General features: G+C 44.4%; 1 protein-coding gene across 3 annotated transcripts in view; it reads right to left on the bottom strand.

Moving 5' to 3' along the window:
* The window catches only part of NCF2 (neutrophil cytosolic factor 2), a 39555-nt gene extending 36072 nt beyond the window's left edge, over positions 1–3483 (bottom strand). Inside the window, exons 1-2 of one of the 3 annotated variants that reach the window (XM_063648225.1) lie at positions 3413–3483; positions 1110–1313 (exon numbers count right to left, since the gene is read on the bottom strand). In XM_063648225.1, the coding sequence (XP_063504295.1) occupies positions 1110–1283 (174 nt within the window). In that variant the 5' untranslated portion in view covers positions 1284–1313; positions 3413–3483. Of the gene's footprint in view, positions 1–1109; positions 1314–1475; positions 1545–1576; positions 1694–3412 lie in introns of those variants that run through there. The other 2 variants (XM_054443384.2, XM_054443392.1) reach the window with 2 other exon arrangements.
* Positions 3484–20935: the final 17452 nt, after the last annotated feature.

The following is a 20935-nucleotide window of genomic DNA, read 5'->3' as shown; positions in this document are numbered from 1 at the left end:
CCAGAGGTGGGGGGTCCTGCCATGCTCTGCCTTAGAGCCTGAGATTGACTTGTCAAGCTATGTGAGAACATTTCAGTCACTTCTCTGTCTTCCTGTCAGGAGGGTGTGGCTGAGGCTTGTTTACCTGCTGTTGGAGTGTGGAAGGGACTGGTTCTTTAAGAGACCTGGGGAGGCAGCCACTGCCACATCTTGCAAAGACTGGCAGTAAACGGTAAAAATAATAACTAACTCTTATACAGTGGTGTGAAGTTCCACAGGACATTAATAGTTTGGCATCTCAGTTAATTTTCATGATATTTAGAAACTCAGGAAGCTGAAAGCCAGATGTCTACATAGGCTACATAGCTTGCTTAAGACTAAAAGTCCAGAGAGAGGCAGAGGCTAGGATTTGACCCTAGATCTTCTCCTTCCAAAATCCATACCCTTTCTACCTTACCACAACCAATCAAAAAAATAATTATTGAGAATGCTTAACTCCATACTATAGTATTTGAGTGAGAAAACATAAAGAAAAAGATGCGAGACATCCCACACCATGCTCCCAGCAGACATCACTAATCAATCACAGTACAATTTCCTCTTGCCAGCCTCAGCATCTTTAAAAGAGTCTCCTTTATAATTGATCAGAATTGTCACTTGGGATAAAAGCTATTTTTTGTAAGTGCCTCCCTTAAATCTCTTGAGCAGGCAAAGTCGACACACATGAAAGTCTTGGAAAGCCAAAAGAGGTGGCTTAGAATCAATAATCAGGTGTAAAGCGTTGGGATAGATAGAGATTCTGTGCCCAGAAGGAGTTCTGTGTAGAAGAAAGTACGACTAGGACAGCCTTCACAAAGGTGTTAAAGACACTTGTAGAATGATTTTAATTTAGAAGATGGAGAAAGAGGCAACTCTGGCTGCCCCTCACCTGCTCTCCACCTGGAGAGCTTTTAAAACTGGCTGCCTGGGGCCCCTCCCAGATCAGTTAAATCAGGCTGTCTAGGGGTGGAGCTTGGGCAACTTTTGTTCTTTTCAGTCTCCCCAGAGGTTAGGTTTCCTAAATGCAATGGGGTTGAGAATCATAATAACAAATGCACAGAGGAGGCCCGGAAAGAGGCACCTCCACTCACCTTCTCTGCTTCAGTCATGTTTTTCAGGATAGTGTACATGCAGCCAATGTTGAAGCAAATCCGGGAGTGGGGGTCCTGGACGGCACTGAAGGCATCCAGGGCTCCCTTCCAGTCCTTCTTGTCCGCTGCCAGCACCCCTTCATTCCAGAGGCTGATGGCCTCCGCCAGGGACATGATCAGGTAGAAACCAGGAGGCCAAGAGAGCTGCCAGGAGACAGAGAGAAGACAGGTTGGGGCGTCTCCCCTAGCAGGGCTGCCTTAGTGGCCCCCAAGGTGTTCACTTTCTGGGCCAGATGAGTAGAATCGGGCCCAGCCTCCCTTAAAATAACTTCTCAGTGTTGCAAATGCATCAGGAAATGTCCCCACCTTTTGGCAACTGACTCATAACCCTACCACGAGAGAGAAAAGGAAAGAAGCAGAGAGAGAGAGGGCGAGTAGGGGTGGAGTGTGGAGGAGAGAGGAAGTACATCAGCTGCTGCCTGAAGGATCAGTTCCCCAAAATGCTTCTGCTCTGTCACCCAGCTCCTCTTCTCTCTCCCATCCCTGTTCTGTGGCAGCTTCTGGCCAAAGCTCTGCTTCTAGAGCCAGGGCAACCTCGGCAGGTAGAGGCACCTCCCTGGTGATAATGATAGGAGGCAGCCAAATGCCTAGGCAAATAGGGGCAGGTCCCTGGTGAAACCCCATCTTCAAGCCAAAAACAGCCTGAAGGCTGAAAGACTAGGCTACTGGTCCCAAATGAAACCCGTGATCTAGAGTGAGAACTTCTGTTCCTGTTTGTCTGCTCTTTCCCAATTAATTCTTTCTGACTAATGCCTTTTAAACAATTGAATGTTGCCTTTTCCAGTGCTACCTCTGTCCTGCCCCTCCCCTATTCTGAGCCCATAAAAGCCCCAGACTCACCCGCACTGGGGGGACTTTCCTGCCTTTGGGTAGGGGAACCACCGCTGCATCCCCTCTCCACTGAAAGCTGTTTTCATCACTCAATAAAACTCCCCGCCTGGGCTGAGTGGGCAGGCCATCTCGTGCAGCAGGTAGTGTGGCCCACTGAGGCCTGGGAAGGGTGTCACCAGCCAGAGGTCCCTGGCTTACAAAGTGATGGAGAAAAAATCCTGTGTCACTGGGCCTTGATTTCCACACCCTTGTTAAATGGGGGCGTTGGATGACAGGATAATTCTTTCCAGTCTTGAATGAATTCCTTGCTCACTTTTTTGTAATCCCATAGGCTGTATTAATATGTTAGTGTTTATCTTGAGCTGAAATTATCATTAACAAATTTTTGAGACAGGATAGTCTTTGGAGATCCATCTGATCTGGGCCTGAAATAACTTTTTTTTTTTTTTTTTTTTGAGATGGAGTTTCACTCTTGTTGCCCAGGCTGGAATGCAGTGACACGATCTCAGCTCACTGCAACCTCTGCCTCCTGGGTTCAAGCAATTCTCCTGCCTCAGCCTCCTGAGTAGCTGGGATTACAGAAGCCTGCCACCACGCCCTGCTAATTTTTGTACTTTTAGTAGAGAAGGGGTTTCACCATGTTGGCCAGGCTGGTGGTCTCGAACTCCTGACCTCAGGTGATTCGGCCTCCTCAGCCTCCCCCCAAAGTGCTGGGATTACAGGAGTGAGCCACCGTGCCCAGCCGAAATAACTTTTATGAACATTCATGAAGTTCAGAGGGGACCAATTTCCTGCAAATGTCAAAATTGGGAGCCACATATGACAATGAATTATGACTTCTCCCATCTTCCAGTGAAAAATTGAAGAGATGAAGGTCCTGCATTGATGACTAATGGATTTACTAGTCTCTGAAAAAACAGATTTAAGAGTTCTTTCCTTGCTTTTCTGGAAAAGTAAAAATCAGTAAAACCTCCCAGAGGAATAACTGGGGGTAAAGGGTATAGCCAATTTGGCTTACAAAAATCCTGGCTTCTTTTTTAGGTAAAATGCATGTTTATGGGGGTCAAATACTTAGATGCAAACTCTTGTTTTGTAGCAACTGAAAGAACTCACTCATTATCACTAAGCTTCCCCTAAAAGCCTGAAAATAAAACTTAAAAATGTATACTCCACAGTGCTTGTAGGATTGAAGGTGTGAGAATTAAGAAGACACGTGTGTCTTTGTCCAGATTGTTTTTCTGTGTTTACAAGGCCTTCCCAGCTCACTTCTTTGCCTGGCAAACTCCTACTCATCTTTCAAAGCCCAGTTTAAATGTCGCCAACTGTGCTAAATCTAGCCCCCAACTCCGGGTAGTAGGAGAATTTTCCTCTCCTTTGTACCACCTTTACCCAAAAACTTGCATCATACTTACTGCAATTTATCTCTTTATCTGCTCAATTCATGGGCTCCTTGGAAGTTGGGACCATGCCTTTTCATTCTAGGATCTCTAGCACTGATACTCAATACATGATGAAGGGATGCATTCTAAAAGAAATTAGAAATCATTGGTATATGACCTGCAGGTAGCAATGATGGCAGAAAGAGGTATTGCTATTCCATCTAGTGAATAAATAATCAGGACTTGAATAGCACATTAATTATTCCTGAGAAAACCAAATGGATTTGTAGCTAAATTAGACTTCATTTTTAAAAAATGTTTTTGCCCTCCTATTATCCTACCGTGACACTCAGAACTCTCCTTAATCTGACTGCCAAGACTTTTCTAGCCTTATCCCCAGAACTTTCCTTCACAATCCCATACAAACTCTGCTGCTTACTCTTCTCCTGCTATGTCTTCATTTCCTGCATCTGTGCGACTCGTGCTAGTTCCTCTTTCTAGGCTGCCCTCTCGCATGTCTGCACCTTCAAACCCACCTTGCATAGCCTTCGAAGGCCTGCTAAAATAGCACTCTCCTTAACACACTGCCCTGAAATCAGTCCTGCCTGAAAGCACTCAAACCCATGATCTCACCTTCTGAACTCCTGCATCTCCTTCTCCGCACCTCCCACGTGGCCCTTAATCACTCTTCACCAATGTATGTGCATGCAAGTCTTAGCACCTCAAATAGTCTTAGCACCTGAAGTAGTGTGCCTCGGGAGGATGTCCTGGGCTAACCCATGTTTGTGTCCCCCAGGGCACTAGCAAAGCCAGTCATGCTCCACTTCATCCACTTTCCCTCCCCTTCTCCTGTCACCACTCAGGCCAAGCCACTATCAACTCCCAGGTGAACATGATAGTCTTCTAACATTGCTTTGCCTCTCCATCCAGATTGAGCTTTTAAAAACACAAGTCAGATCACTTCATGGCCCCTGTTTTTAAACCTTCCATGGCTTTGCACTGCTCTCAGGATATAACCCGAACTCCCTCCCATGCTGCAGGAAGCCCCCTGCCTGCTGCCCTGTGCTCATTCCAGGTCATTTCCCCTCCTCCCCTCCCAAGAACTCCAGCTACACAGGCCTCCTTTCATGGTTTCATATGAGCCAGCCTCTTCCTCTGCTCGTGTAACGCTCTTCCCCCAAGCCTGCCTGGCTAGTTCCTACTCATCTTTCACTTCCTCAGTGAGTGGCCTTTCTGGATCCATGACCTTGCTATGTGCACCGTTCTCTCTGATCATGTATTTGTTACAGTTTGTAATTGTATGTCATCTGCGACATTGTTTCTGTCCCTCAATGCAGGGGCAGTCTATTTAATCATTACTTGATGCTGTTAGTAGATGGTCTGTTCAGCCACTGTTCATTTGCCTTCCTCCTTTTGGTAGAACCCCAGTTCTGTTCAAGCCTCCAGTTTCCTGAAGCCATGTGCTTCAGGAGGGAAAGTCTGCTAAGAATTTCTGGGAAAGATTTCTTCCCCAGTGATAGAAAATAAAACACATGAGAAGAAACAGCACTTGTTTCTCTACTAGACAGCATTGTGAGATGTGTCTGGAACATGGCAGCTGTCTTATAAACACGAGGGGAGACAACTAAGAACAACCCATTGTCTGAAAGAAAAGAGAATGGAAAAATACAAAGAGCTCAGATGCTTAGTTATGCTGATGAGATGTGTTGCATTATCTGTTTTCTGCAAATCTGGCTGGGCACAATGGCTCACATCTGTAATCCCAATACTTAGGTGGGAAGATCCCTTGAGGTCAGGAGTCAGAGACCAGCCTGGGCAATAAAGCCAGACCCCATCTCTACAGAAAAACACTAAAAATTAGCCAGGCATGGTGGCACATGCCTGTAGCCCCAGCTTCTCAGGAGGCTAAGGTGGGAGGATCGTTTGAGCTCAGGACTTCAAAGGCTGCAGTGAGCAATGATCATGCCACTGCATTCCAGCCTAGGTGACCAAGCAAGACTCCATCTCTTAAAAGATAAAAATAACATTTTCTACAAGTCTGAAACTGATCTACCTTGGAATTTCCTGTTTGGTTAAATAATAAGTTTGTTTATTGTTTAAGTCATTCATATCAAGTTTTCTATTAGTTATGGTTTAAAACGTTCTGACACACACACCACTGGATTCTTGGTACCTAGTACAGGGCTTGGCATATAGCAGGTGTTCAATAAACATTACTTGTTAAATAAAACTTGTTGAGGCATTGGTTGGGTAACTCAGTTTCATCTCGATGTTTTCAAAATTATTCCAAAATTCTGAATAAGTAAGATTTGCATATGATTGGTTAACATTACAAACAACTGTTGCATGTATTTATTCAGCTGGAAGCCAAGAACACTCCCAAGACCCTCCTTTTTTTTCTGAGGAAGAAGCCTGTAAAATCAAAATAAAACTCATTATTCCTGGGCACTCAGGAAATACTTTTTCATTCCTACATTTAGAGTTTAGTGTTCTATCGCTCTTTAACTTTTTCTGGTACATGAGGCTTCTTTCTTAAGCTCCTCAAAGGATAGAGCGAACTCTCCACTGTCCTTCAGTCTTTCGCCATGTTTAGCACGTAGTAGCTGCTCCGTAATCATTGGCTAACTAATTAAATGAACTGAAAAATGAGAAAACTGAATCCTAATTGGAAAAATATAATTTTGTAAAGTTTGTCAGTATCATGTTAGTTGCATAAAGTGAGGTACATTTAGACTAGTAGGGAAAAGAATGCACTTTTTTGCCCTCAACTCTAACATTGAGTAGATAGTTTCATTGAGTACAAGACAGGAAACCCTGAAGGAGGCAGGGAGGAGACCTCATTTGTTAGATATAAACTTGGCCTGGATCTCACATGAAGGATACAGAAAAGTCAACAGGGGTCCTGTTGTTCAGCAATGCTATTGAAAGCCTCAGGGCTTGAAATCGTCTTTCTCCAGGAAGGCAAGTTAGTCCTGTCTAATCTGTCGTTGGGTTGGTTTTCCATTGCTGCTTGACAAATTACCACAAACTTAATGGCTTAAAATAGTACACATGTACTATGTCACAGTTTTCATGGGTCAGGAGTCTGGGCACGGCTTAGTTGGGCCCTGTGCTCAGGGTCTCACAAGGCTGAGATCGAGGTGTTATCTAGGCTGCTTTCTCATCTGGAGACTTGACAGGGGAAGCATCTGCTGCCAAGCTCCCTTGGTTTGTTGGGGGAATTCATCTGTAGCTATAGAATTCATGAAAGCTTGCTTCTTCAAGGCCAGCAATGGAGGCAGAGAGAATCTCTGCTTCATTAAGTCTCTCACCTCTAGACCTTCTTTTAAAGGAGTCACCTGATTAGGCCAGGCCCACCCAGAATATTCTCCCTTTTGATTAATTTAAAGCCAACTGCTTAGGGATGTTAATCATCTCTGCAAAAATCCCTTCACCTTTGCCATGTTCTATTGATTAAAAGCAAGTTACAGGTCTCTTCCACTCAAGGGGAGGGGATTACACAAAGGCAGGGATCATTAGGGGTCATCTTAGAATTCCACCTGCCACACCTCAGCAGCTCCAGTCTTCTTCCCTGACTTACCAGTGAGATTAATTATTCCTGCCATGTGCACTCAAGGAGGTTTCTCTATACCTCTCCTAATGTGTGTTCAAGCACATGTGATTGTAATTACTTGTTTAAACGACTGTCTTTCAACTAGACTGTAAGCCCCGAAAATACAAGATCTGTGTCTGATTTTTCCACCGTATCTTTTGTGCCCATGATATGGTGGATTCTTAACATATCTGTTAAATAGCGATGCCATGGAAGGTGCTTTTAAAGTCAGTGTGATTACTTAATTTGCTTGGCTAAATATATCTGTCCTAGCATCCTAGATGAAAATGAGGGCATGTATAATGCCTATTCATTTAAAGACACCTCATATTAAGCACTCTTTTTCATCTTTGTACCCTTTACACACACAATGTCTAGTACCTGCATAGGTGGTCAGTCAGTAAAAGTTTGATGAATAAATGAATGAATGTGTAGAGATTAAAGATCTGAATCCTGAACGAAGCAAGTAAATACACTGGATCTCACTATAAATTGTCCTTTAGGCCAGGCGCAGTGGCTCATGCCTATAATCCCAGCATATTGGGAGGCCAAGGTGGGCAGATCACGAGGTGAGGAGTTGGAAACCAGCTGGACCAACATGGTGAAACCCTGTCTCTACTAAAAATAGTGCTAAAAATAGTAGTTGGGAGTAGCCTCCCAGCTACTCAGGAGGCTGAGGTAGGAGACTCTCTTGAACCTGGGAGGCAGAAGTTACAGTGAGCCGACATTGCATCACTGCACTCCAGCCTGGGCTACAGAGCGAGACTCCAACTTAAAAAAAAAAAAAAAATTGCCCTTTGACATTTCTCTGCAGATCCAAATCCTGTCCATCTGTCCATCTGTAAAAGCTCAGCTTAGACTCACATGCTACGTAAAGTCTTCCCTGACGTAAGTTAGTCTCAGTAATTTTTTTCTCTGAATTCCTATAGCATTTTATGATCAAACCCCAAAACACAAGCACTCTATCACATTATCTGTTTTCTACCTTAACTATCCAGCTAGCTATAAATAAATTATTTGAGGGCAGGGAACAGGCTTTCTATTTCTTTACATTTTCCACAGAACTGGCACCCAACATCTTATATCAAAGTCTTAATAAATATGTGCTGATCTGAAAAGTAAAAAAGAAATATGGTTGATGTGGCATGATTCTAGTCCTGCATATCTTAGGAACTTTCCCTCTTTGGATGCAATTGGCCTTTTCAGTCCTGCATTTTTCTTCTAGAGTACCCATTCACTAAATGCAATCTAGTCATAGAGCCAGGGATCTCTTTTACATGTGTTCAAAACTCCGTGGGTCTTTTTCTTTAGGAAGATTCCTGTCTCAGGATAGTTTTTGTGTGTGTTTCCCAAGCCAGTGAGTATCTATGGGGAAATGATGCTCTAACAAGATAGTTACTGATGTTGAAGGAGTAGAAACTGATCACGTCATTGTACAAAAAAGCGGAGGGGGCACAGAAGAGTTAGAAATGTACCCCCTATTTAGCAGAACAGAATTTAAAAAAAATTTTTAGATTCAGGAGGTACATGTGTAGGTTTGTTATGTGGTATATTGCAGAATGCTGAGGTCTGGACTTCTATTGATCCTGTCACCCAAATAGTGAACATAGTACCCGATACGTGGTTTTTCAACTCTTGCCCACTCATCTCCTTTCCCACTTTTGGAGTCCCCAGTGTCTATTGTTCCCATCTTTGTGTTCATGTATACTCAATGTTTAGCTACCACTTATAAGTGAGAACATGCAAGATTAGATTTTCTGCAAAACAAAATTTTTAAAGATTCTCTTTTGCTTTCCCGGTAGTGACCCTAACGACAGTGTCTGGACATACAATAACTATTTGCTGAATCACTGAATGAATGAACAAGTGAAGAGTGGATATCTGTTAGGGTATATGCCTCTCTCTTCTCTGGGACCTGCCTGTGTAATCCATAGAAGGATGGTAGGCCCTGTGGCCACATTTGTACTGCCTGAGTCCTGGCTGGTTGGACCCTGGTGGGCATCTGACAAGCTGGCCTCATTAGGTTATGTCTCCTGTGATTCAGGATTTAGGACTGAGAGGTGTATAAACTTAGGAGCTGTGGTTCTATCATGCTGTGCCCCGAGGCCCCGGGAAGCGGAGGAAGCCAGACTACTCAGAGAGAATGGAACAGATGCCCAGCGAGGAGCAGAGACAAGAACACACAAACTTTCCAGTCTCCGGTTCCAGCCTTTCCTGAGCCCCATCCAAATTCCTGCCCCAAGCTTAGACCCTTGCAATAAATTTCAGTGTTTGCTTAAGTTTGCTCTAATTAGTTTTGTTGTATGCCAAAAAATAGACTTGACTAATACAAAGTGAAAAATAGATGTGAGCCCCAGGCCCAAGACTCTAAAATAATCAATTGCTAAAGAGAGATAGGAGATTCTCAGAAACAAACGTAACCATGTGTTACTCAGGAATCCAGAGATGAGGGAAGTAGGGAGGCAATAAGACTCCCCAGAGAACGCTCTGAGGAGGCCAGACATGCACAGATGATGGAAGGCATGGCTTCTCACCAAGGAGAAATCCAAATGCTTGGCAGAGATCAAAGGCAGAGTATAAGGAAAGACAAAGCCCAGAGTGAGCTGAGGCTGCAAAAAAAAAAAAAAAAAAAAAAAAAATTACTAAGGACAGCACAAAGGTCTTTTTAATATCAGAGAAAGAAGAGCAGGGAGAGGGAGAGTCATGGCTTGGTGGAGATGGCGTCACTTTCACAGATGTCAGAGTGAAAGCAGAACTGCTCAGCTCCTATTTTGCTTCCAGCTATACAGAGAATTGAAGACCCAGATAGTGGATGGTGAGAAAGTTGCTAGCTGCTTTAAAGAAATTCATTTTATCAAATGTAGACTCATTAAATACCAGGAATTGATAGAATTTGCAAGTGTGATCCCTAAAATCTTATCAGTATTGAGATTCAGGAAGCCAGGATGTATGGGCAAGTATGAGTCTAGTCTTCTAAAAGCTGTGAATTCTAGAAATGGTATCAAAGACTTATGGGCTGAGCCCTGGAAATAATTATAAAATACAGATTATTAAACAAAGGCACTTACAAACCAAAAGGAAGCTATTACCTTTAGGAACTAGCATGAGTTTACTCAAAATAAGTCAGGTCAAAACAAACTCTTGACCAGGTACAGTGGCTCATGCCTGTAATCCCAGCACTTTAGGAGACTGAGGTGGGAGGATTTGCTTGAAGTCAGGAGTTTGAGACCACCCTGGGCAACATAGCAAGATCCTGTCTCTACCAGAAAAAAAAATTAGCTAGGTGTCAAGGTGAGCACCTGTAGTTCTATCTAATCAGGAGGTTGAGGCAGGAGGATTGCTTGAGCCCAGGAGTTTGAGGCTGCAGTGAACTATGATTGCACCTCTGTACTCCAGCCTGTGGATAGAGACCTTGTCTCTAAAAACAAAACAAAACAAAACCTCTTTTTCTTTCTTTCCTTTCTTTCTTTTCTTTCTTTCTTTTCTTTCTTTCTTTCCTTCCTTCCTTCTTTCTTTTTCTTTCTTTTTTCTTTATTTTGAGATGGAGTCTCGCTCTGTCACCCAGGCTGGAATGCAGTGGCACTATCTCCGCTCACTGCAACCTCCGCCTCCCAGGTTCAAGCAATTCTCCTGCCTCAGCCTCCCAAGTAGCTGGGATTACAGGTGAGCACCACCATGCCTGGCTAATTTTTTGTATTTTTAGTAGAGACAGGGTTTCTCCACGTTGGCCAGGCTGGTCTCAAACTCCTGACCTCAGGTGATCCACCCACCTCAGCCTCCCAAAATGCTGGGATTACAGGTGTGAGCCACTGTACCCTGCCCTCTTTTTCTTTTTTTGAGGGGATTTTCCTGGTAGGTGAATTGGGAAGGTGCCATCTACCAATATCAGTAAGATATTTGGCCAAGATATTCCTTAGACAATTTACTTGGCTAAATATTATGTCCACTGAATCTTCTTAACATATTAATGTCACCTTGTGCTTTTAACCTTTCTATAAACATCTTGGATCAGATTCACAAATAGCTCAAAGTTTGGAGAGAGAGTATCAACATGTACATCAGAATTAAAATATTTCTTGACTCATATAGATTCACAAAAGCTCCAAATGGAGTTTGATAAAGACAAATGTAAAGATCTGCTCCTAAGTTTAAAAACCCAACTGCCCAAACATCGGAAGATGACAATACTTGACAATTCTTAAGAGCAGTCCATCAGAAGAAGGCCTAGCCATTTGGATTGACTGCAAGCTCAGTATGAGTCAACAGAATCATGTGGTTGCCAAAACAGCTAATGCAATCTTAGGCTGCATTAACAGAAGTGCACCCAACTCTTGTGTCAGATGGTTCTTGACTCAACAACCTGCCCTACCCAGAGACCTGGGTAATCTCTCTATTGGCCAGAGCAGGAAACTGGCACCATTCCCCAATTCAAAACAAGCTCTCAAAGATTGTCTTCTGTTCATAGCAACTATTATCTGTCATCCAGGGCTCTCATTCTGAACTGACCAGTGTTCCCATCCATTTCCCCAGAACTCTTGGTTCAGATTAGAAGATGTTGTCTAGAAAGTCTTTTTTTTTCATCTGGTCACAGTTCAACTACCAACGCAGACCTGGCTTGCACATTCTCCACCAAGAGACACAGGCTCTTCACTCTGGGGCTTAGACTCTTTTCTGGGTTTCAGGACAGTCAGCAACATGCCCTTCATCAGCAGATCATCTGACAGAAAAGCCTCCCAGAATGATGGGTTCCTTCGCTTCCTTCTCAGCACTAGGGCTGGGCCTAGCTTGTCCAGGACTTTCACCTACTTGACAGAGGTTGACAGCACACACAAAGGCCATCATCCCACTGACCGCATCAGAGCTATGGTTCCCCATGCAGGGATGTATACCATCAATAACTTGCAAGATCATTTTAGGCACTACATGGACACACATTTTTATCATAATATTTATTGTTTTATTTTAGTTCCTTAATTTTTTTGGAAAAAGAATATATTCGCATGGTTCAAAAATTAACAAATACAAAAAACTTTCCTCCTCTCAGTGTCAAACTCTTCCTGCCCATCAGAAACCACTTTTATTAGTTTCTTGGTATTCTTCCCTCAGAGAAGATTTTAAGCATATGCAAATGCAGACCCTCTGTCCCCTCCTCTTCTACGCACATATCACTAGATATAAAGTTCTGCTTCTCACTCTTTAACAACAGTCTCTTATCAGTACATAGAAAGCTTCCTCATTCTTTGTTTATGGCTGTGTAATTTTCTGTCATATAATGAGTGCCCCATTTTCCAATTCCAATACAGTGTCTCCAATTGTATACTATCATCATCATATTGTGATGAATGTTCTTGTATATACATCATTTCACACGTCTGTAAACATATTTATAGGATAAACTTATAGAATTAGAATATCCGAGTCAGAGTGTTTATTTATTCTAATGTGCATTTTTTTAAAAGTATAACTAGCACACTAAATCCACAATTTCATTATTAGCATTTTTTATAATGAGGGTAGGTTTTAAAATGGTGAATCAGGCCGAGCGCCGTGTCTCACGCCTGTAATCCCAACACTTTGGGAGGTCAAGGCGGGTGGGTCACGAGGTCATAAGATCAAAACCATCCTGGCTAACACAGTGAAACCCCGTCTCTACAAAAAATACAAAAAAATTAGCTGGGCATGGTGGCGGGCGCCTGTAGTCTCAGCTACTCTGGAGGCTGAGGCAGGAGAATGGCGTGAACCCAGGAGGCAGAGCTTGCAGTGAGCCGGGATCGTGCCGCTGCACTCCAGACTGGGTGACAGAGAGAGATCTGTCTCCAAAAAAAAAAATGTGAATCAGTGAGAGAAAAATACTAAGCAAATCTCAGCATTGGTGGTTTGAAAATATGGCTAAAAATTATGAAAGTAGTAAGTAAAGGGCTGGAGTTTGAGAAACACTGACCTAGAACAGAATTATCACATTCCCTACCAGAAGCTCCTAAAGTCTGTATTTCTTATAGGGTTCAAAGGTGTCATAGCTGGCTATGAGTCTTGCAGCCTCATTTTTCTTATGTGGAAAGGTGTGTTGCTTGGTGGCTATTATAATTCAGCTATTCTGAGTGAATTTGGGGAAGAAAGAGAAGTCAGAATCTTTGTCCTGGCTAGCACCTTTCCCTTTCAACATGCCTTCTCCATAAACACATTTATGATGGCAGCCTGAAATTAAGCCAGATACAGTACATAATCATGTGTGTGACCCGTGCAGTCACACAGGGGCCCATGCTTAGAAAGTCCCCACCCTTGCTTTCTTTGCTGTCACCATCTTAAAATTCTTAATAATTCAGAACAAGAGGTCCATATTTTCATTTTGCATGGAGAGCCTGCAAATTCTGTAAGCACACACATGGCCTCCTCCCTCCTATCATCCACCTCCACCTACCTACCATGCCTCCTATTGCTCTTGAAGGTTACTGCTGTGTGAAGCCTCCCACCCTTGGGGCCATCTAAGGAAGCTAAAGCTTGGTCACTTCTGCTGTGGTCTGGAGTCCCCTCTGCTGACACCATCTGTCCTAGTGCTATCTCTCTCATGGCCTTCTCTATTAGGATGCTCTCAATGTCACTCAGGAGAGTGGCTTTGGGAGGCTAGTACCAACTTCCCCTGGGTATTCTGGGGGGTCTTAACTGATCAGAGCCTGGGTCTGGAGGCACCTTGGTGATGTTTTTCCCCATTAGGCCCCTGAGCTCTATGGAAGCACTTAACTGCCTGTTTCCCTCTTATTCTGTGTTTAGACCAAGGAAGCAACATGCCTGGGGTCTGAAATCCTGGATTCAAATCCTGACTGTGTCATGTGCTACCCGAGTGAACTTTCACAAGTCCCTCCAATTCTCAAAAGCTTCAGTTTCCTCATCTGCAAAGTGATTATAGAGCAATGCCTAACTTGCTGGTTTATTGTGAGACTGAAATTTATGACAGAAAAATGAACATAGCCTTTGTTTGTTTCATGGGGTGTTGGTCCTCTGTCCTGACATTCCCACCTCCTACTCCAGGCTGACTTGAGCGAAGGGTTCATAGAGCGCTGGGTACCACCTCCTCAGCTGGCCTGTGGACACTCAGTTCCACCTCTGTCCAAACTCCAAGCAGTTTTCTCTCAGCTGCAGTTTGCTCTGTAGCCATTTCATCCTTAGAATTCCTAGCACGCAAAAGCTTTGCAGAATAGTTCATCCCACTGCAGTACTATTAAAGCCATACAGTTCATGACACAGTCCAGGGTGATTAAATGCTGTGGAAGTCCCCTTTCACACAGAACACTGGACTTTAGAATTGATTGTCATTTGTCACTAAACACAGTTTCTCATACTTCCCTGCCTCCCTGTTTGGATTGTCTGCTTAGTACAATCTGCTTAGTAAGTGGACATCTCTTCTTTTTTTGATGGAGTTTTCTTCTTGTTGCCCAGGCTCGAGTGCAATGGCATGATCTCGGCTCACTGCAACCTCTGCCTCCCAGGTTCAGGTGATTCTCCTGCCTCAGCCTCCCAAGTAGCTAGGACTACAGGCACCTGCCACCACGCCCGGCTAATTTTTGTATTTTTAGTAGAGACGGGGTTTTACCATGTTGGGCAGGCTGGTCTCGAACTCCTGACCTCAGGTGATCTGCCCGCCTTGGCCTCCCAAAGCGCTGGGATTACAGGCGGGAGCCAACGCACCCGGCTGTGGACATCTCTTTATCATATCCACTGCTTTTCCAGATTCTCTCTTGCTCTCTCCTTCCACTTCTGCCCACTGGGACGTAGAATATGGTAGAAATGGTAGAAGGAAGATGGGGGACAGGTGTCCTGAATTCTAGAGAAGTGGCTTCTAGCAGAGCAAAGAAACATACAAGAAGCTATTGCAATATTTCAGGCAAGAAATAATGCTAAGGCAGCCACAGGAAGAGAGGATGGATGTGGATAAATGCCAGAGACAACATGGCATTTCACATGGAGACAAAGGAGAGTGACTGGGAGGCTGGGGACACCTGTGACTGCCACAGGAAATGGAGTGGTAACCTCATCCACCCCTACACTTTTATACAAGTGCCTCTCAAGGCATGCTTCTGGCCATATTGTCTCCCGAGAGCAGAAATCTGAAGACAACTGATATGGCCTTTAATAAATGGGGACTGAACTTTGGCGGGGGTCCTAATTAAGACAGCTGGAGCCCTGGGGAAAAGGAGCCAGTGGGGACTGTGGGAAAGTGTCAGAGAGGCAGGAGGAAGGTGAGACCACTGCGGTCAGCCACATCTGACTCAGCTCTTCAAGGAGGGAGGTGGACGGTGCGGAGGGCTGCTGGAGGGGAGAGGAAGCCGAAGACCATGATGAGGTCATGGCCGAGCTGGGGCAGTGGGCAGAGGAGGCGGAAGTCAGGTTGTGAAGAGCTGAGGAGATAGTGGGGGCTGAGAGGATAGAAGGGCTGGATGCTCTCCCTGAACTTTGAAAAGGAAGAAATCATGCTGCCCACAGGTGGAGTAGCCCAGGAGAAGGGCAACCCTGGGTCTGCAGCCCCCGCCCCTCTGCCTCTGTGTCTTCCTCACACTGGGCTCCCAAGCCTGTGCAGGCTTGAGTCTTTCTGAAACTTTGGTCAGTCTGTGGTAACACCTTTCCCATGATGAAACATGTTTTTTCTTTCCCTTTCTGCATCTTCATTAGTTGCCTTCCTCCTGAACAGAACTCGGCAGCTAAATTAGGCCAAAACCCAACTCATTTCCAACAAAGTTCACCAAGTAAGCTGAGAAATCTCTACGGCCTCACGGGAGTCAGTGTCAAGTCACGGGGACTCAGGGGGGTCTTCAGACCCCAGCTGCGCAGGGCCAAGGTCTGAGGTAAAGAAGCAGCCATGTTCCACATGCACTTCCCCTCCTCCGGACACAGAAGTTAGGATGTAGGACGTGTCTCAAAGGCAGTGTGGATGTGGAGAGGAAGTGATGGCTGCAGCCAATCAGCATTAAGTCCTCCCCAAATAGGTGTGCGGAAGTGGGAAGGGCACAGGTCTACCCATGTTCTCACTTTACCTTAGAGAAGGCTGGGGAACAGAAGGCTGAAACCAACTGTGTGCGGAGTTCTCAGGCCTCTACCAAAAATGAGCAGGACCTGCCCGACACCTTCTCCACTACAACCTCTTTTTCTGCTGTCACTGCCCATTGTCACGGTGGCTCCCTAAAGGTGAGCCTGAGTCCATATTTGCAAGCTTTGCCCTGAGGACAATTATATATATCTGATTGCTGTGGCTGCAGAGGCTTAGAATCCTTCAGGGGCTGGAGAGGTCCTGGCAGTAACAGTTATTCTCCATGAGTTCTTCTGTGCCAAGAAAGCTCTCCAGTGCTTGATATGCATCATTTCATTTGTTCCTTACCCAAATCCATTGATACTAAAAGAAGCTAATTCTTAGGTTAAGTATTAATCACTTGTTTAAGGTTACAGATCTCATAAATGATGAGGATTAAACCCAGGTTTGTCTGACTCTAAAGCCAAGCTGTGCTCTGTAAAGAAGAGGAAAAGAGAAATTGCCACCTCCCCAGCATTTCACTGAATCTAAATACATTTCATTATTTTTTTCTTTCCTGGAATCCAAAGCATGTCAAAGACATTTCAGCCATAAACCTGGTTATCTTTTCCTATTAAGAACAAACACGATGGGCCAGGCACAGTGGCTGACCCCTGTAATCCCAGCACTTTGGGAGGCCAAGGCAGGCAGATCACTTGGGCCTAGGAGTTCAAGACCAGCCTGGGCAATATGATGAAACCCCGTCTTTACCAAAAAATACAAAAATTAGCCGGATGCAATGGCATGCGCCTGTGGTTACAGCTACTCAGGGGGCTGCGGCAGGAGGATCACCTGAGCCTTGGGAAGTTGAGGCTGCAGTGAGCCATGGTGATCCTGCCACTGTACTCCACCCTGGGCGACAGAGACCTTGTCTCGAAAAGCAAACAAGCAAACAAACAATAAAAGCAGAGATGCTATCCTGCCTAGGGCAGGGAATGACTTAGCCCTTAGAAGTGTTCTAAAATTCTGATCCATGACCTGATAGACCCAAACCCTTCTACTGACACAAGTACAAAAGCTGTCATTTCTTGAGGGTAGCAGGGACTAAGGCCAGACCTTGGCAACTGGGGAAGAGGTTGGGAGGAGGAGACGTCAGCATGAGAGCCTGCCAGCGCACATTGTATCTTGAGGGACTTCATGCTTGAATTCACAGCCTTGCCTCCTAACATTTAAAAGTTTAAATAAACTAGAAATGTTTCCTTACCATGGGGACCAAAACAAGTTTCTGTAAAGGTAAATACATGTAAAAATAAATACAAAATAGCCAGATCTTTTAAAAACGTCCAAGACATTTAGAATTTGGAGTTCCTGGCATGGTGCTGTGTTTTTTCTCTTTCAGCTGTGGTGCTGGCCTCCTAAGAGCTCACCCCATTGCCTCAGCCTCAAACGTGCTGGCTGAAGGGAGCTGGGCCTGTAGCTCCATCCTTGCTGTCAGTGAGCTCCCTGGACCTAAGTGCCTTTTCAAATCCCATAGGGCCACCTGCACGTTCCCAGATTTCTTCCCTGGCTTGGGCTGGGACACTTTGACAGAAAGGTAGGCAGCCGGGGGGCAGGTGTGCCTAGCACTTTGGGAGGCTGTAATCTCAGCACTTTGGGAGGCTGAGGCGGGAGGATCACTTCAGCCCAGGAGTTCGAGACCAGCCTGAGCAACAAAATGAGACCCTGTCTCTACAGATAAAAAATTAAAAAAATTAGCTCGGTGTGGTGGCACACACCTGTAGTCTCAGTTACTTGGGAGGCTGAGGTAGGAGGATCTTGTAAGCCAAGGAGGTTGACGTTGCAGTGAGCCGTGATTGTGGCACTACACTCCAGCCTGGGCTACAGAGTGAGACCCTGTCTAAAACAAACAAATAAAAGACAAAAGAAAATGTAGGCAGAGGATCTGATTGTTCTGCTCTTTAATAGTAGGACTGGAATTTGGTGCCTTCTAGCTTTCCTGAGATTATTTGTGAAACTACAAATAAAGTCCTGCTAATGTAATTTGCCAAAGCCACATAGAGACACTCGACTACTTAGATTTTCTCTGCCTGAGGAAGAAGCAGGTGAATCTTGGCACCCTGGGACTTTCATTTTAACTCTCTGGAAAAAATCTGTGTCACCTGCTGATGTTCCCACTGAGCTGTTTTCAGATTCTAGGTTCTAGAGCAAACTGGGTACCAGCTGGAGACCCAGACACACAGTGGGGCTGGCCTACCGGGCCTGAGGAAGAGCACCGCACAGTTCACAAACAGGAAATGTCTTTTTGCAGAGGACTTTTTTTTTCCCCTCTCAAGATAGAGTTCTGAGGAAGAAAAAAATGTGTTTAGTTGACCATGAAGTAGCTTTAAATATCAGATACTACCTACTCAATTCAGGTAACTAATTAACAAATTGGCTCTTTGTTACATCTTTAGGCCAAATGGTCATGCTTTTAAGTTTAGCAATTCAAGGTGTAGCAATTCATTCATTTTGTTTATGCAAAATTCACAATGTTATATCTGTGAATTAATTATTAATATTAATATCTTCTAAACTACATTGTGATCATTTTCTCATCAGTCCTTATTCTCACTGTTGTTTTAACTAAGAAAAGGAAAAGGAGAACTGAAATCTAGGGTTGATGGCAAACTTAGTTAAGTCCTCAAATCATTACAAAGCACCAATTCGCATTCGGCAGTGGTCTCTTGAGCAAAGACTAGGATGTGATCCTTGCCCCAAAAAATCTTATATGTAATTCAGGATTATATAGAAGGGCTTGGGTAAAACACTTAGGGAACAGTGCTAGGCCAAATGAAAATACAGTAGTTGGCTGGGCGCGGTGGCTCATGCATGTAATCTTAGCACGTTGGGAGGCTGAGGCGGGTAGATTACCTGAAGTCAGGAGTTCGAGACCAGCCTGGCCAACATGGTGAAACCCTGTCTCTACTAAAAATACAAAATTAGCCAGGCTGGTGGTAGGCATCTGTAATCCCAGCTACTTGGGAGGCTGAGGCAGGAGAATTGCTTGAGCCTGGGAGGCAGAGGTTGCAGTGAGCCGAGACCAGGCCACTGCACTCCAGCCTGAGAAACAGAGAGAGACTCTTTCTCAAACAAAAAAAAAAAAGAAAATACAGTAGTCCCCCCTTATCTGCAGGGGATGCATTCCAAGACCCCAGTGGATCCCTGAAACCTCAGATAGTACCAAGCCCTATATACACTATGTTTTTTGCTGTATAGTAATGGGTAGGGAGCATATACAGTGTGGATACGCCGGACAAAGGGATGATTCACATCCTGGGCAGGGTAGATCCTGATTGTATGAGATTTCATCATGTTACTCAGAATGATGTGCATTTAAAACTATGAATTACTAATTTCTGGAATTTTCCATGGAATATTTTGGGACTGCAGTTGACCAGGGGTAACTGAAACCTCAGGTAAAGGAAACATCAGAAAGTGAAAGCATGGATAAGGAGGGACTCCTGTAAGCTCTATGTGGTATGGGCTGGACACCATTTCCAGAAGATGTCACTGCCTTGTGCTTAATTTCCTAGGACTTTGAACACATATATTCAAAGGAATTCTGCCTTGTTCCAGAATTAAAGTGTTCCAGAAGATTGGCTATTCTGATGTGCCACTTCAGTGAACCAAAAGGATGTTTTTTTTTTTTTTTTTTTTGGCTGTCTTTCAGCCCCTTGGCCTTCAGTAAGATTTTCTGTGCCTTTTATAATGTGTGAAACTAAAGCAACTGTCTAGACCTCAGATGGCTCTTTGGGGTCCAGTTTGCTGTATCTCAAGCCAGCATTTGATTGGTTGTCATTCTCACTGTTGCTTTAGAAGTTATTTCCCAAGCATTTAATCACTCAAGTTGAGGTTTCTGCACTTCTGCTGATTACTCCATGCTTCCGTCCACCCAGCACCCATTTGGGGAGGTAAAATCATAGACTCTTAGGTTTATTTGCTCTTCCTCAACTTGGAGGGAAAACACCTGTTACTTTTGGCCAATTGATCCCCCAATTCAGGTCTCAGAACTAAACCACCTACATCCAAGGCGAAAAAGAGGAGCCTTTCTGCTTCTGGGGGAGACCAAGGATAGGCTAGGGTGTGAGGAGGGCAGAGGAGAAAGGACCCACGCACGGGTGGTCAGTCCAGGCTTGGGAATTCATAGTGTCTCTTTTGCATGAATCTTATTCAGTCTCTCTTTTTGCATGCTCCATAGCAGGCCACCAGGCGGCACTTGTGAAACGATAAATGGAGCTCTCTCACTCTCATCCAGTTCCTGGGTGTCTCCTGAGTCACATTCAGAACAGGGAAGTAAAAAGGGCTGTGAAATGAGCCTTAGTGTCATGTGGTTCTTTTTCCCTAATTGGGTCTGGAGGCCCGGGCACAGGGGCCTGGGAAACATATCTTTTTGGCAAGGGTAGAGGGGAAATCTAGTGCCCTCTATTTTCCCATTCGGTATCTAAGCTGACATTCCGGATGAAAATCTCCAGAGGGCTGGAGCTGAACCATAATTATCCTTTTTTTTCTTTTTAAAACTGTACCAGTTATACACATGTGATTTCTAGGCTTAGAAAATGTGTCTTCACGATAAGAGGGATGCAGAACAAAAGCAAAAAACATCCACTTCAGAAAATTGCATTCCTGTGGCAGATATGCATATTCCCACTAATACAAATACTAAAAAAAGTCTGTATTTTTTCCAAACTCTCTATTTTTAGTTCTGTTTCTTCTGGCAGAAAATATAATCTCATTCAGTTCCAGGCATTCTTAGGCACTTCAGGTTTAAACCTACTCAAGTTTCCCTACTCTGAAATCCCCAAACTTTTCTCAGGGGCCTGACATATCTCCCTTTGAAGCTAGCTATTTCTGGGAGAGGTGGGCTTCCAGCATCCCTCCTCTGGACTCCAGCATCCCTGTCCAGGGTATAACTCTTGTTTCTCTCTCC

Source organism: Pongo pygmaeus, chromosome 1, assembly GCF_028885625.2.
Source record: "Pongo pygmaeus isolate AG05252 chromosome 1, NHGRI_mPonPyg2-v2.0_pri, whole genome shotgun sequence".
NCBI lineage: Eukaryota > Metazoa > Chordata > Mammalia > Primates > Hominidae > Pongo > Pongo pygmaeus.
This window is presented reverse-complemented; position numbering and strand designations above follow the sequence as displayed.